This window comes from Podarcis vaucheri (genome assembly GCF_965113315.1).
Source record: "Podarcis vaucheri genome assembly, chromosome: 2".
In the NCBI taxonomy this organism is placed as follows: domain Eukaryota; kingdom Metazoa; phylum Chordata; class Lepidosauria; order Squamata; family Lacertidae; genus Podarcis; species Podarcis vaucheri.
In genome coordinates, this window is record NC_138760.1 from 38,894,725 (window position 1) to 38,910,554 (window position 15,830).

General features: G+C 46.0%; 1 protein-coding gene across 6 annotated transcripts in view; it reads right to left on the reverse strand.

Moving 5' to 3' along the window:
- Positions 1-15,830, reverse strand: part of CASKIN2 (CASK interacting protein 2) — a 99,010-nt gene that overhangs the window by 17,691 nt on the left and 65,489 nt on the right. For 3 of the 6 annotated variants that reach the window (XM_082203351.1, XM_082203352.1, XM_082203356.1), the window contains 8 exons: positions 12,331-12,428; positions 11,540-11,685; positions 10,388-10,483; positions 7,241-7,371; positions 5,875-5,995; positions 4,245-4,353; positions 3,764-3,858; positions 2,573-2,690 (listed from right to left, as the gene is read on the reverse strand). In XM_082203351.1, the coding sequence (XP_082059477.1) occupies positions 2,573-2,690; positions 3,764-3,858; positions 4,245-4,353; positions 5,875-5,995; positions 7,241-7,371; positions 10,388-10,483; positions 11,540-11,685; positions 12,331-12,428 (914 nt within the window). The remainder of the gene's footprint in view (positions 1-2,572; positions 2,691-3,763; positions 3,859-4,244; positions 4,354-5,874; positions 5,996-7,240; positions 7,372-10,387; positions 10,484-11,539; positions 11,686-12,330; positions 12,429-15,830) is intronic. The other 3 variants (XM_082203353.1, XM_082203355.1, XM_082203354.1) reach the window with 3 other exon arrangements.

Consider the following 15,830-nt stretch of genomic DNA (forward strand, 5'->3'; position numbering starts at 1 on the left):
CCTGTAGCAACATCCAGCTGTTGTGATCCTTTCTCCCCCACCCCACTCCCCGCCACCCAATTTCGATGGGTGAGGTTGGGAAGCAACTTTTTAAAGAAGCATCTAGCAGCAGCGGTCCCTCTCATACAAGACTGACTGGGGGCAGGGGAGGGAAATGTGACCTGGGAGGACACAGCTAGCAGGCAAGTTTGCATGAAATGATGGGGTGTATTGTTTGTGCAGTACGGAAGGTACCTCAATGGCAGATGTGCACAAGAGCATGGAAAGAAGGCGTGATCAGTGGCAGGGATGTGCACACTGATGGGTTTATGCTTTGGGGGAGACTGGATGCTTGCCGCTGGTAGGCCTCAATGAGCTAAAATGTGAACTTAAGGTGTATGCAAAAGCAAGGCTTTACCTGGATGAACACATGCCCTTTAGGCAGGGTTTATCAGCGACAGGTAAGAACAGCCCACTGTCCCTGGGAAAATGGCGGATAGCTACTGGGAAGAGGGAGGGGCAGTGGTGGGAAGGGGCAGGATCAAAGCATGACAAAGATGTGTAGCGAAGCCAATTCTAAATCACTGACAATTTTGCAGGAGGGAGCTGGGGTATAGCAGTGCCACATGAAATTTCCAGAAGAGGGATATTTCTCTATTTCTCCCCCCCCCCCAACAGGTATCTGTGTGAGCGTATGTGTGTGACGAGAGAGAAAATGATTTCGAAAGATATTTACTTGGGGTACAAATGTGTGAGAAGAGGGTCTGGTTACACCTCCACCCCCAGCTGAAATCATATCCCTTTTCACCTGCTACTTCTCTCCATTCCTTCTCCCCAGCCCAGAGTTGTCCTCACTCAATCCCAGGCAGTGTGAATGGAGGACACGCTTGCCCAGCCCAGCAATGGCCCTGACCTGGGCTGTCAGGAGTTGGGGCTGTCCTGGTCAGGGCAGGTAGGCAGAGGGGTGCCTGCGGCGAAACGGGCGGAGGCTGCAGCCCACTGGGAGGGGTGGCAGTGGTAACCTGCTGGCCCTTGGCAAAGCTCTGGCACGGGGGCAAGGGCGCCATGCGGGGAAGAGTCAGACCTGCATGTAGAGAACAAAACACGCGGGTCAGGAAAGGGTGTGTGTTTGTGAGCAACTGTGTGGTCCCAGAAGCCCTGCACAGCACTGGGGGCTACGGGGAAGGCTGCTGTAACTTAGCTGCTAATGGAGCATGTGTGTTCACGTAGGGGCGATGCTGCTGCTGCATTTTAAAAACATACAGAGGGACAGAATATCGGATGCTCATTCATTGGCCAGACTTTTCACAGAGTTTTTCCTATAAAAGAGTCTCTCAGCAGTCTAGGATGAACATTGGCAACGGAGTCAGAGGAGCAAGTGCAGAACTTTGTCCTTCCTTCCCTGGTTTCTTCTTCTAGCCTACATAATAGGATTCCCAAAGTGCTCTACCCAGTTCTTTAGTTTCACCAGTTCATAGTGTCTACGGCTGGAGAAAGTCAAGAGAGCTCAAGGTGGTTTCAAAGAGTTACTGCAGCTTATGATGTGTATAGTCGTCTCATCACACTTCCGCCTCTGGCGTTGCCTGGCTTTTCACTGTTTCGAAAACCTGTTTGACCAGAAGGCGGCAGTGGGAGAAAAGAAATGTGCGTCCATGCGTGTCGTTTCTGTACGCATGCCATGAGAAAAATAAATACGTCACCTGAACCAAGCATCTCTTAAAAACTATCTCCAGCCTCCAACCTCAGGTGGCCTGCAGTAAATATACACCTGCAAAGAAAACTGAACATCTGCAGCATCCATCCATGAGCATACATCCAATCAGAAATCACATGCATGGCTGGCCCCCAATTTAGCTGCATCCACAATTCAGTCAGTTTTGAGGAACAAGGGTCTACATTTGTCCCTGGTTAAGGTGGGATCTGAACACCTTCTAGAAAGAAAGGTGTGGAAGTATTCACACCTTTAACTCCCAGGACTACAGCTTCCTATAACCATACAGACACTGCTTTGCTAGGCTTCCACAGGCCACCTGCATATTAATAGTCATAACAGTTTATGTAGTTTAATACATTTTAAATGTACTTTAACTCCCATTCTTCCCTTGCTGAGAAAGCAGCAGGAGCGATGGGATTCCCCCTATTCCTATTAAAGAGGTTCCTGCTCTCTCTGTTGCAAGAGGTCCTCCATGTTATCCTTTTCAGAAAGCACGGCAGAAGGGAGCCCCTTTGGATATTCTTATATTCACGATCTTCCTCCTGCTAAAAAAGTGGGGAGCTTCCTCTCGTGCAAAAAGTGTGTTTGAACAGTACTGGGGTGGTGGTGTGAAACCATCGTGCCCTGAATAATCGCGCCTCTGGTGCTGTTTGACTTGGTCTGTGTGAAGGCAAGCGTTGGCAGAGAGGTCACTGTTATTGAGTTGCTAGGGTAGGAAGTGGCGGCGATGATAGGAGTTATTTTTGCAGGCGGGGAGAAGACAGTGAATGAATGGGGTTTACTGGGAAATGAAATCACAGGTTTTCCTACTCCCTTTGCAGCACCCCCCACCACATCTTTGGCCTCCTCCAGAGTTCCCAGTTGTGTTCATGGACCAACCTGTCCGCTTGCTGATGACTTCGACAATGGATGGAGGGAAGTAACCAACTCTGTCAGTGCCTTTCTGAGAGTCATGGATATGACCCTTCCAGCGTCCGTCTGCATGCTGCTCCAGAACCTGGTGGGAGAAGAGTTCTCATGATCAGTGGGACTTGGTGGATACAGGATGGCAAAATCAGGAGGTCGCAGGGACCATGGGATCATGATATCTAAGCTCACCACAAAAGCAGGGTTTTGTAAAGCTGGTGTACTGCACAGTGGCTTAGCGACTGAGTTACGACGGAGGAAGCCCCCTGTTCATATTTCAAGCCTTAGGGAATTCATTCTCTTCTTACCTAACCCCACCACCACCACCATCTGCAAGATGAAACTATAAATACAAGGCCTACATATTATAGGGTAACTGCATGCGATGAAGCGCTTTGAACATTCTAAAGGGGAATATAAATGCCAAGAATGATTATGATTGGACCAAACTTGTCTATTCAACCATGAGGACTAGAAACTTGTTCAAAAAAGGAAGAAAACTAAGCTGAGCTTCTCATCTGAATTCAGTGCTTGTGCTTTTTTCTTTGCTCCTGCAGAACTCTGGCATGCACACAGCTCTGTCAATATGTTATACCTCCCCTATCCACTGTAATTTCTATTACTTCGTGAATCTTCTCTGTTTAGTTTCTCAGTTTTCCAAGCTCAGGTTCAGTTCACCACATTAATGTACCAGTCTGCCTTGCTTTTTGTTCGTTTTTTTTTAAAGCACTCATTAAAATTAATCAATATTTTAGAGCTCATTTTCCCCAGTAGATACATTTTTGCAAGCAATGTCCTTCAATATAATGGATTTTGTATGTTAGTTTCACCTATATACACATTTTTGCTGATACCTTCCTCTGATATGTGTATTTTCATGCACCTTTTTTTGAAGAACTGCACCACGAAATTCAGAGAAATGTGAATTTCAAAGCATGGCTGGTCTCTGATTCATACACTGGTTTGGGGAAGTGCAAATTCAGTAGGTCTGAATTAAAATAATCACTGGGACCAATTTCTTCCTCAAACTCTAGTAAGCCTACAATTTTTCAAAAAGGTCACCGCAGTCCTAGCTGAGGTCCATTCATGAGATCACAGAACAGATGCAGAGTGCTGTCTCTTGGAGCGTTTCAGGAGCTTCTATGGCTTCTGCCAATCTCTTACCGTGATGATATCTCCGGCACGGACATTGAGAGCAGTTGGGTCATGGAGGTTCCAAAAATCCTTCAAAGCTCGGACCTTCAGGATTCCTGATGCCTCTGAAGACAAAGGGTAGTGGGAAGTGAGAAGGAGGGGGACAGAGTGGGAAAGACATGGGCAGGAAAATTAGCAAAAAGGGGAGAAGAGGACGTCGTTACTTGCTGCGCGCTTCATTCCTCCTTTGCCCCACAACCTACGCATCTTGGGATGTTGCAGCCAGCCTCCCCTGCAGCTTTGCAAGGTGGGCTCCTTCACGTTATAATTCAGTGAAAGCCAGGAGGCTGAAAACCCCCAAGTACCAACCCTGCCCCTCCCCAAAAGATTTCAGTGCTGACCCCCACATGCCCTTCACCAGTTTGCACCATCCTAGGGGTTTATTAAGATGGGTGCCATCTGCTTCCTCCCCAGATTAGGGCCTAATGGGGATACTTTTCGGCCTGCTCACCTCGTAGTAGTTGCTTGATGTCCTTGCTGGCGTGTGAAGTGGTGAACTGGTTCACGATGTCTAGAGCTGTCTGGTTGTAGGTGTTGCGGATGTTGACATCGATGCCACCCTGCCCACAGAGAGAAAGTTAGCGGTGGGCTTGGAAACGGGGGGGACAACTTCCTTGAGGGAACTTTTTTTAATAAAAAAATCTAGGCTGGTTTCAGCATTTGAGTATTAGGCTGAGCTAGTGCTGGTGCTAGGTCCTGGTGAGATATTCACAAAACAAAAGAATTGCCGTGAAAATGCCTGAAACGAGAAGTAATCGACTATAGAGTTAAATTAAATAACAAAAATAAAAAAGTTTAAGGAAAAATTAACCTAGAATTAAACAAGAGCAGTTTGTTGGATATCTTATAATGTTCTCTTAAATAGGGCTATGTTTAAAACTTGCCACTGAGGTTTTCATACCTTTTTTGTAAACTCAGGGAAGCGTTTCAGCCCTGCTCTTGAGTTTGTTTGATATCACTTAAAATCATTTAAGGTTTATAATTTCTTTATTTCCTTCTGAGGAAATTGATTAGTTCAGTGAAACGAGTTTTGTAGCCGGCATCTCGTTAAGTCTTTGTTTAATTCTAGGTTAATTTTTGATTTTTGTTATTCTATAGTCGATTACTTCTCATTTCAGGGATTTTCACGGCAATTCTTTTGTTTTGTGTCATTTCTTGGTTCTGTGACTGTCTTTTTTTCACTGGTGAGATATTCACGGCAGCCTGCTAATAATATCACAGTCCTTGAGAGCAAAAGCAGGCCTGTCTTTACCCAGAGACTGCATCCCCACTGTCTGAGAAAAGGTTAAGCTCACAGAACAAAGTAGACTAGGCCAGTTATAGAGGGTTGCTTCACACAACATGCAAGGCCTCAGATTCAAAACACAGGGAGGCCTTGGGTTTGCCTCACACTCTCAGCCTCAGCTTCCCATAAAGGCAGTCATTACTCCGCTTCACAGAGAAGGCTAAATAAGTGCACTAAAAGTGCAAATGAAACAATAAACAAACCGATCAACCCCGTATGTGTTTCGTAACACTGTTTGCAGTCGCTTCCAAAGATGGTTGGTTCCAGAATCACTCTGGCTAGCCTCAACACAAATGCTAGCAGCCATGGATTATAGGTGCAGACAGTTGCATGCGTGTTGGGCTACTTCATACAGGGAGGAATCATGCAGTACTTCTTCACATGGCTAATGAACACTCAGTCAGTGTGCACATCCAAGTGGTGTTTGTGTGTGAGAGAGGCTAGCAGCTCCCTCTTGTGTACTTTCAGCACAGGACAGGTGGGTTGTATGACCACACTTCTTGTCGGACTAGAACTGAACCAGAGATTGGAGTTTCTCCTCAGTGCTATATATCACACCAAGCTGCAGGCCGCATTCTTTTTCTGCCTCGAGTGACAGAGCTACCACGCTTTTCTGCACAGCGTTTCCTCTCACAACTGACCCACAGATAACCCAGTGTCTCCTCTGTGGGCTCTCACACCCTCTCCTCTTCTTTGTTCCCTATTTCTGCCTCGGCTCCAAGGCCTGTGGCCTCTCCAAGGGCAAAAGCCTTTTGGTCACCAGGCAACCATTCCCCGGCCTTGACTACGGCTTTACTTTTAGTCTCACTTGCAGCAGCAGGCGCACCACCTCGGTCTTCCCATACAACGCTGCTTCATGCAAGGCAGTCCCCGTCTTCGTCTGTTTGTTGATCTCGATTCCAGCTTTCAGAAGTTGCCTGTGAGGGGAAGGAATATATAAGCAATGAGTGCCAGCAAGTCAAAAGATGTGACTGACTGCTCCAGAATGAATACCCAAGTCTTGATCCTTACTGTGTGCCATTGGAGAGGGTGGTGTGTGTGTGAGAGAGAGACAGAGAGAGAGAGAGAAGGATGGCTGGCAGGTGGAGGAGATGATCAGGGGAACTATCTGTGTTGCAAGAAGGATTAAATGGCAGAAGGACACTGTGGGTGTATTTACCCTGTAGTTTAGTCTAACGTGCTAATTTAAGACATAACCCTACTGCTGTAGGGATTTCACTTGATCTGTGGTAATTTGGTGAACAGTAAGTTCAAATGCTTTTGTAGAGCTAACATTTAATAACTGGTTGGCTGGTAATTATGGCTGGTGAGAGAATGCATGAGTGTCAGGCTTGGATGCTTAGGATTGCTAAGGATGTGGAGTCTATTGTATTTTTATGTTTGGTTTCTGTCTGTAATGTTTACAATAACTTCTAATTCTCCTGTTAACTATTTGATCTTCATCTATAATGTTTTGCTTTGGTATTTTGTAATGCTTAGGTTACAACTTAGGTTGTAAACAGCTTTGAGATTCTTTTTAAAAAACAAACAAACAAACAAACAAACAAACAAACAAACAAACAAACGATAAAGCAGTATAGAAATAATTGGGGGGGAATAGTACTGAGCTAGATGGAGTGATGGTCTGACTATGTTTGGTCCTCTAGGAATGAATTTCCATTGTAAGCACAGTATTCTCTGTATTTCTTTAATTCAGGGATAGAAAACCTGCAGTCCTCCAGATGCTGTTGGACTACAACTCCCAGCATCCCTGACCATTGGCCATTACTGGCTGGGGCTGATGGGAGTTGGAGTTCGACAGCATTTAGAGGGCAACAGGATTTAGGAAGGCTCTGTAACTTCAAATTCTGATGCCCTATGCGGCACATAAGGGGTACATGCAGGAATGGAACAAATGAAGCATTTGCAAAATAGGGTGCTGCATGAGAATATAAAAGTAAGAATAAACTCAACACGCCCAAACTGCACTGTAAGGCATGAAATAGATACGACATTCAAATCAGAAGCTGAAATCTCAGGAAGGTTAAGCTGGGGAGCTAACAGATGGAAATATCTGAGAGTGGTGTGGCACATGCTGGCACCTTGGGGAACTTGAGTTGTCACATGTGGGCTGAGTGAGGCCATTGGCTTCTCCCTGCACTGGAAGTGCCCAAAGGATTTACCTGATTATCTCTTTATGCCCGTTCTTGGCTGCCAAGTGAAGAGGAGTGGTGTAGTTAGGGTCACTTGTGTCTTTGGATTGTCCCTCGAGCAGAGCCACACACATGTGGCTGTTCAAAAGCAGCTGGGCCACCTAAAGTAAACAAAAGAATGGAGTGACAGAAGGAAGCGAGGGACCCAAAATGATATCAGACGACTGACAGGTGAGTGGTCTCACCCACCTGTCGAAGTTGGCCTGCAAGGTTACAAGGAGACAGTGACCAAGCACGACTGAAATCCCCATGGATCAGCTGACCAAACCTGCGATCTGCAGGTTCAGATGCACCTGAGAGATCTTGTATATCCAAACTAAGCAGAATTGTCACACACAACCCGGGCGTTAGCCGATGTGTGGGGAATTCAATCCTGCTGTGTAAGGAGCTGCTGATCCAGCTGTGGGCCAAATGGGAAGGTCCTGTGGGCCAAATTTCATCCATAGCTGGAAGTTCTGCATCCACATCAAGAGCTTTGAAGGATCCACTTCTCCTTTTCCACCATGGCGGACAAGAAAGTGGGTGGGGTTGGGGGCAATGGATGGATGACACCTGCTGTATCTTCGCCTTGCTTCAGAGCTCTCAAAGAGGCAGAAGTCCTGTGCCTCTTGGCACCAAGTCGGCCTTGCTATCACAGTTGCCTCAACCATCTCTTTTGCAGGCAGAAAGGGTACAAATGAGGGCCCAGGGCTGCAAACTGGAAAAGGCCACTACAGTGGGAAATAGCTTCAACCTTAGGGCGCTTTGGGTTTGAGCTGGCCTTGCCCGCAGGGAACACCTACACAAACAATGTGGAACTTGTACTAGAGTCCTGCTATTCTTTGTTATGGTGACTCAAGATTTATCACCCTATTTATATCCCATTTGTTATAAAAATGGACATTGAAGCCACCCCCTGCCTTGGGATGAGAATAGAATAATGCCATTCCATTGCCTCCCTTTGGTGCACGTCCCTTGCGCTAATACCCACCCACCCCTCCTGTCTTCACATACATTTGCTGCCCTGCCCTTTAGGTTAGGGGGAAGTCCCCCACCCCCAGGAATTCTGAGCAGCCTCTCTGCACCTGTCTTGAATAGTGGAGACAGGAATCCACCGCTAGCTCTGCCAGGTTGGAATCCCAGGCCTTCTGGCCCAGCTGGCCTTGCTTTTGCCTCCGCAGTCTGGAGGGATTAGCAAGGCTCAGGGCCTGTCTGGCTTCTGGTGGGAGTGGTGGAGAACAACCTGAGTATGAATGCAGTGGGAATGGAGGTTCCTGGGTGCTGCGTTATGTCCCAGTGCCATGGCGAGGCCTTACACAGGAGGTATCCCTCCACAACCCCTGGGCCTACTCACAAGTGCCTGCAGCAGCATGATTACCACAGAAAGCCATTCTTTGGCACAGGAAGACCTTTGGAGATGTATGAAGACTTTATAGCAGCAGGAATGGGGAATCTGAACGTCTCCATTGGACAGAGGAGAGAGAGGAGATATGGATTTTGTTGAGATTACATCAGCCCAACCCCGCCTGAAGCTGGAAATAAGAACAGTGAAAGGGATAGGGTGGACCACAGTGTATGCCATCTTGACAGCTTCTGAGACTTTCAGACAGAGAAGAAGAGGTGTGGATTATATTTATAAATGATTTATTAATGAGCTGGTTGTATGTAAAATTGAGGATTAAATTTGGCGAAATGTGAAGGGTGGTTGGTGCCAGGAGACTGGAAGTGTTAGGGGAGGAAATGTATATTATCTATTTATACACACACATAAATTCTAGGGGTTTCATTTTCACCCTCTGGATGCAGCACCAGTGAGGCTGAGTTGTTTATTACTGGGGCCAGATGTCATACAGCAATGTTCAAGGCCATGTTAGGGAGGAATGCATGCATGTTGTCTGGGAGGAAGCAGGATCTGTTTTTCTCAGGCAAAGTGTTACTCAAGAGGTATCAGAAGGAAATGTTTCAAAATTGATGAATTACTATTATAAAAGATTATTTACTCTACTCGGTGATTATGAGGACAGGTTATAACAATGTATAAAAGCCATAGCAGAAACTGGTAACTGTACAGGTGATGTGTAGAGAGAAGGGATGAATGTATTTTGAAGTGACAGCCGGAAAAGGTATTATATTGGGAGCAGCAAAGGAGGGAGGAAAATAGAGGGGACATCGGGGGTGGGAAGTCAGCTTTTAAATTTGTACTGGAATTTGTAGTGATTTGGTGACAATTTGTTAAAAATTGTGGAAAATCAATAAAAATAATTTGGGGGTGGAATGGGGAATCTGAGCCCCTCCCACTGTTGATGGGCTTCAGTTCCTGTCAGCCTCAGCCAATGTGACCGACAGTGAGGGAATGATGTCAGTTGCCGCCATCTTGAGTTATGATATTGTTCCGCCCTAATAGCTGGGATGTTCCTTCGCAGCTGGCTTAGAAAAGTTCTGCAGGACAGGATGGAACAAAATAGTTATACTTTTCCTACATTACTGCCAGCAGCTGTGGAAACTCCTGCTGTGCCAGTGCACATTATCATTTCCATCATCATCATCATCATCATCCTCATCCTCATATTTGTTAGTCCCTTTATCTTGCAACCGAAGGCAACCCAAAGTGGCTTACAACCAAATAATGTTGTCCGTGGTAATCATGTCATTGCAGGTAATTACTACTACAGTGGTACCTCTGGCTGCGAACGGGATCCGTTCCGGAGCCCCGTTCACAACATGAGCAAAACGCAACCTGCATCTGTGCGTCTCACCACTTCTGCACATGACATCATTTTGAGCATCTGCGCATGCGCGAGCGGCGAAACCAGGAAGTAACCCTTTCCGGTACTTCCAGGTCGCCGCAGGACGCAACCTGAAAAGATTTAACCCGAAGCGTCTTTAACCCGAGGTATGACTGTACTACTAAAATACACATCTCAGGTGTCAAAGGTAAAGCCGTGTGTCTTCATCATTCACCAAAAGCTATGCAGCGAGGAAGCTGGACGCACCTCTGTGGGAAGGGAATTCCACAGATATGAATCGTTGTGTGCATTCATTTCAATGGGTCTCCCCTGAGGAGCAGTAGTGTTGCATACACCCTGTTGCTCTCAACTGACTTTCTTGCAGGTGGTGGCTATGGCTGCTTCTGCTTACCTTTAGCCTTCCAAACTCACAGGCCAGGTCCAGGGGGCTTTTCTTTGCTTTGTTGATGAGGCAGGGGTTGGACTGGTGCTGGAGCAGCATCTCTGACTGCAGGACAGACAGGAAAAAATGGAAAGAGCGAAGTGAAGCTGGAAATGCCAGTAGTCATACGCTTTGCACATCTTGCTTCCTCGTGATCTCCGCAGAGCAAACCCAAAACCCTCGTACAAGACGGCTCCTGCCAGGAACCCACAGCAAACCACTGCCTCTGCTTCTCCTGCAGCTAGCTGGCCTAACCCCTGAGGTCTAATCCGTGTCAGTCAAACCTTTCCTAGACAGCCCCCAAGTTCTTCCCAAGGTTAATATAATACAAAAGTACAGGTCACCTTGTGGTATTTTCATCTCCCTCCCCTAGGAAAGTGTCTGTTCCACGTAATAAGAACATTGTTTTGGGGTGCACATTTTAAAAATCTGCACGTTTACTGTGATTCTGGTATCTGATACAATGCCAGGTATCCAGAGAATCTAGGCTTCCATGTAAAAAATAAAAATAAAGCAAGGTTCTAGCCTGTAGGAGAGGGCAGAGAAGTAGAAAATATGTGGCATGTCTGATGAAAGCTCAGAAAATTTAAGCCTTTAATATCATTCATATTCTGCCAGCTATTCCCTGCTTCCTCATCATATTGAAATTTAATAAATGTGCACTGCTGTAGTCATCAGAACTTAAGATATTCTTGATGTACAGCTTCTCTTTTCTTTTCCTAGTGCATTTGATCAGCAACATGTACGCCGCTCTGCTTATGGGTTCAGCCCAGGATAAAACATCATACAGATACTTGCTGCTTCTCAGACCAAGGTGTTTTTTTCTGCCGTTTTTATCCTCACTCCCGCCTAGAAATTCTGACAGAAGATGATTGAATGTGATCCATTACAGCTCCCAAGAAGAAACTCCACAGCTCTCTACTGCATTTCGTGCTGGGCACTTGTGTTAATGTGACAGTACTACACTGCAACGTTCAGCTGCTTTGTGGGTTAGGCATGTTAGATCATTATGAGGGCTCCAAGGTATGGGAGACTGACAGCTTTCGGACTGGCGCACCATGATCTGGATCTGACTGACAAAGGAAGTCTCATCTCTTCCCTTCCAAATGGTCCCCCACTCACCACCTCATAGTGGCCATATTGCGCCGAAAGGTGCAATGGGATCTGCCCATCCAGCGACGCCATATTGACTGAAGCAGCTGCTCGTAGAAGCAGGCGTGCTGGCTCCACCTTCCCTTGCCAGGCAGCGTAGTGCAGTGGGCGCATTCCTGTAGGGAGACAGAGACAGGCTGCATAATGTGGGAATGAGTAATCTGATGGGCACCCACCAACTGAATGTTCTGCAAACAACAGAAGACATTTTTGTTGTGGCAACTTTTCCTGGCTGAATAAAAAGGTTTATACCTTAGGTGTCTACTACGTATTGTTTTAACACCTATTTTCAGTTGTTTCCCCCACACTTAAAAAACAACAACACAGTTTCAGCTGTTTTATGGAATGCTACTTAATCCCCTTGAGAAAGATTTAATAATAATAATAATAATAATAATAATAATAATAATAATAATAAGGCAACTATTCAAACACAGAATGAGATGCTCTGGGCCAAATAAGACAAATACACTGAGCACCCAGCATACAAACCTTCTTGTAGGGGGTGGGTGGGCAGGGGCTTAATGAGTGGCATTATTCTAGTTGGAGCAGAAGATGGGAGTAGCAACCTCCTGCTGATAACACTATTCATAACTTGCATTTCCCCAAAAGGACTCTTCCCCAGCATACTGTTTGTAAAATACAGTTTTTCCTTCATGAAGTGAGAGCTAGCATCAGGCGATTCCCTCACTCTGGCTTTTGGGGACAATAACAGGGACGGTCTTTTTCCTCCTCCTAAGAAAGCAAAACAACTCACTTACCGTTGATGTCCTTAATATCCACAGTGGCCTGTGCCTCCAGCAGCAGGGAGATAAGTTCCAGGCTTCCAACCAGGGCTGCATGATGTAGTGCTGAAAACCTGAGAAGTGGGGTGGAGGCAACATCCTTAGACAGAAGCAGGAGCAATTGACTTATTAGCTTAGAGCCCAGTCCAAGTTTCCTTATAAGGGTGTGGGTGGCACTGTGGTCTAAACCACTGAATCTCTTGAGCTTGCCAATTGGAAGGTCAGCGGTTCGAATCCGTGTGACATTGGTGAGCTCCCATTGCTCTGTCCCAGCTTCTGCCAACCTAGCAGTTCGAAAGCATGCCAGTGCAAGTAAATAGGTACCGCTGCGGCAGGAAGGTAAACGGCATTTTCGTGCGCCCTGGCACTCGGCACGGGTTCTCCGTGCACCAGTAGCAGTTTAGTCATGCTGGCCACATGACCTGGAAAGCTGTCTGTGGACCAATGCTGGCTCTCTCGGCCTGAAAGCAAGATGAGCGCCGCAACCCCATAGTTGCCTTGGACTGGACTTAACCGTCCAGGGGTCCTTTACCTTTACCTTAGGTTAAGACCAAGGCTTAGGCTGAGGCCAAGGACAGCCAGAATGCTTTGCAGCAGAGTGCGGATTTGAAGCTGAGTGTCCCAGGCCCAGGGACTGCCAGTCTTTTTGGGCCCGCAGACACATTTGTTAACTGGAGAAACTGTTGTGGAAAACACACACATACACAACAGTCTATTGGCCACAATTGAATGCTGCTTTAAAGCCTAATTTCACCAGGGCAAGGAGACCCTGTGTGGGCCAATGTATGTCCAGCCCCATAGCCCAACACTCTAACCACCACAGCCACACTGCCTCATACAAGCTTCCCACATGGTGGGGAGTGTTGGTATTGCTAGGTTTAGCCACATGGTGGGTGGCTAGAGACAATAAGCTGTGCATGTGGTTACAGGTGCTCTGCTGTCAGCTTTTGTGCCATTACTGTGTGACTCTTGGTTGTTCAAAGTGGCCAGCCTGGCTCTGAATAGGGAACACAGGTAAAGGTAAAAGGTAAAGGACCCCTGGATGGTTAAGTCCAATCTCTATACAGAGTCTGATTTGCTTTTGAACTGCTAGGTTGGCAGGAGCTGGGACAGAGCAAAGGGAGCTCACTCCGTTGTGGGGATTTGAACCACCGGACTTCCAATCAGCAAGTCCAAGAGGCTCAGTGGTTTAGACCACAGTGCCACCCGCGTCCCTTTATCTTTTCTCAGTCTAAACCACCTTTTTGACTTTCTGTGAAGATAAAATGGTCGGGCTGCTGGTGGAGCCATATAAAATAACCCAATATTCCTTGGGGAAAGAGAGGGAGATAAATATAATAAATAAAAACCTCAATGGTTTTTGTAGCACCTGAAAGACGAACAAATTCATTATGGCATAAGCCAGGGGTGAGGCCTGTGGCCCTTCAGATGTTTAATATAAGAGTGGGTTATCTTATATGGCTCTCCCAGCTCCCCAACCATTATATCTTCACAAGAAGTCAGTTAGGCTCCCATCAACCCCAACTAGCATGGCCAATGGTCAGGGCTGATGGGAGCTGCAGGGCAGTAACGTCCACAGGGCTACAGGTTAGCCACCTCTGGCATAAGCATTCATGGACTCCACATCATCAGGTGCACGAAGTGTTACTCTCAGTTAGCATCTACATGTACACTAAGGATAACACCATGAAGCAGGCTATAGGTCATGGAAGCTTATGTCATAATAAATTTGTCACTTTTATAGAGGACTTTGTTATTTTTGCTGCAGCAAGGCAAAAACAGCTTCCCTTGTGGACATTAAAAAAAAAAGAAAAGTGGCCTGCATGACACTCCCAATCCTCTGAATCTGCTGAGGAGGGAACTCCTCACCATCTTCTTTCTCTAATGTGTCCAAGAATTTTAGCTGTGGTAAGAGTTTTTCCTCAGTGAGTCAAACGATATTGCTTCTACTCTACATGCTCTTCAACCACCTCCACATTCCTGGAGCTTTATAAAAATGGCCAATCCGAAAGAATGACCATCCTTAGGCACGAGAAGAAAAGTGACAAGCGTGAACAGGGCTAGCTCACTGCACATTCAGGGTTGTCCGGCTGCAGCTTGTCAAACGCCTTCCACTTTAAAGGTACGAAGCTGGCAATTTGATTTCCCTGCTTCCTTTCTCAGATCAATGTGTTTCCGCTCTTGCCTGCTCCCGAACATTTGGGATAGGCATCTGTTGCTAAGTTTGGAAGAGGAAATAAGAGCTATGAAACATGCAAGCTGATATGTCATACTATTGTACAAACTTCTATTGTACAAAAGCAGGTAATCTTTCTTTGAAGCGTACAGAGCATTCTGTTTGAGGAGGCATTTGTAATTCACGTTTGTGTAAGTTTAACAGCCATTACTGTTTTGTATCTTCCCAGGTTTGTTAGACCAAAATGAAAGAAGCTGAAGTTTCAGGGTTTTTAAAAGATATTCTGAAATAACAGACATCTGCTGTTAGTTTACAAAGTCAGGGACAGCTCTTTAAAATAAGAATCCTGTCTTAAAATAAGTGAGATCTGGCATCCCCGAGTTCTTTGTGAGCTGCTGTTGTCTGCCGTTTTCAAGTGCTGGCTAGACAACCCCAAAATGCTTGACAACACATTTCCCTTTCTTACATCTCCCAGTAAACGAGAAGCTCACAAAACTTTTCTCTTTTCTCTTCTCTTCTCTTCTGAGACCTCACTATGTATACCTTTGTAGGTGGGAAGGTTCTCCTACCATTGTTCTGGGAAACACAGAACAATTTCCTTTCATCTCTAATATATTTTGTGATTGGTTTCATGCTTTTAAACTGCTTAGAAGCCACTTTGGCAATTAAGTGTTATAAATATAAATATGTGTACATGAAATGATGCACACTCATGCAATGAGACCTCTTCTGGGTTGCAACCCTCTAACCCTTCAGAGCACATTTAGTGGGTGCAGCTACCAAGTGTGGTGGGAGAGATTTGTTGTGTGAGCAGGTCTTGTTCCGTGCACACAGTAACTTAGTTGAATTCAATTGGCTCTGAGCAAGTTTCCCATTTGTGCCTCGATATTCCCTTTGTCTGGAATGGTATCAAACATATATTCCTTGTATGACAAGAGACAGAGTTGACTACAACAAGGTGTTTTATGTCTGCTGATGCCCAGCTTATAGGAGTTCTCCTAATTCTTTTTTTTCTTAAATAACTGGCATGCAAGGAAAAGTTCTGCCAGCTTTTCTCATCACTGTCCCTTTTCTAAAATGGCAAGAACTTCTCCCTCTTTACGCAGCTCTTAAAATTCACAAAGGTCCTTTTTGGAGCTGTGCCCCAAACTATGCTATTTAAGAATAGCGTGGAAAGATCCATAAGCAAGGGTAGGCCTGACGAGTTTACAACTTGCAGGGAATGGAGGTGGGGTGTGTGTGTGGAAGAGACACAAAACCCTAACACTGTGGTCTCTGGTCTGGGGACGGATGACAAGCT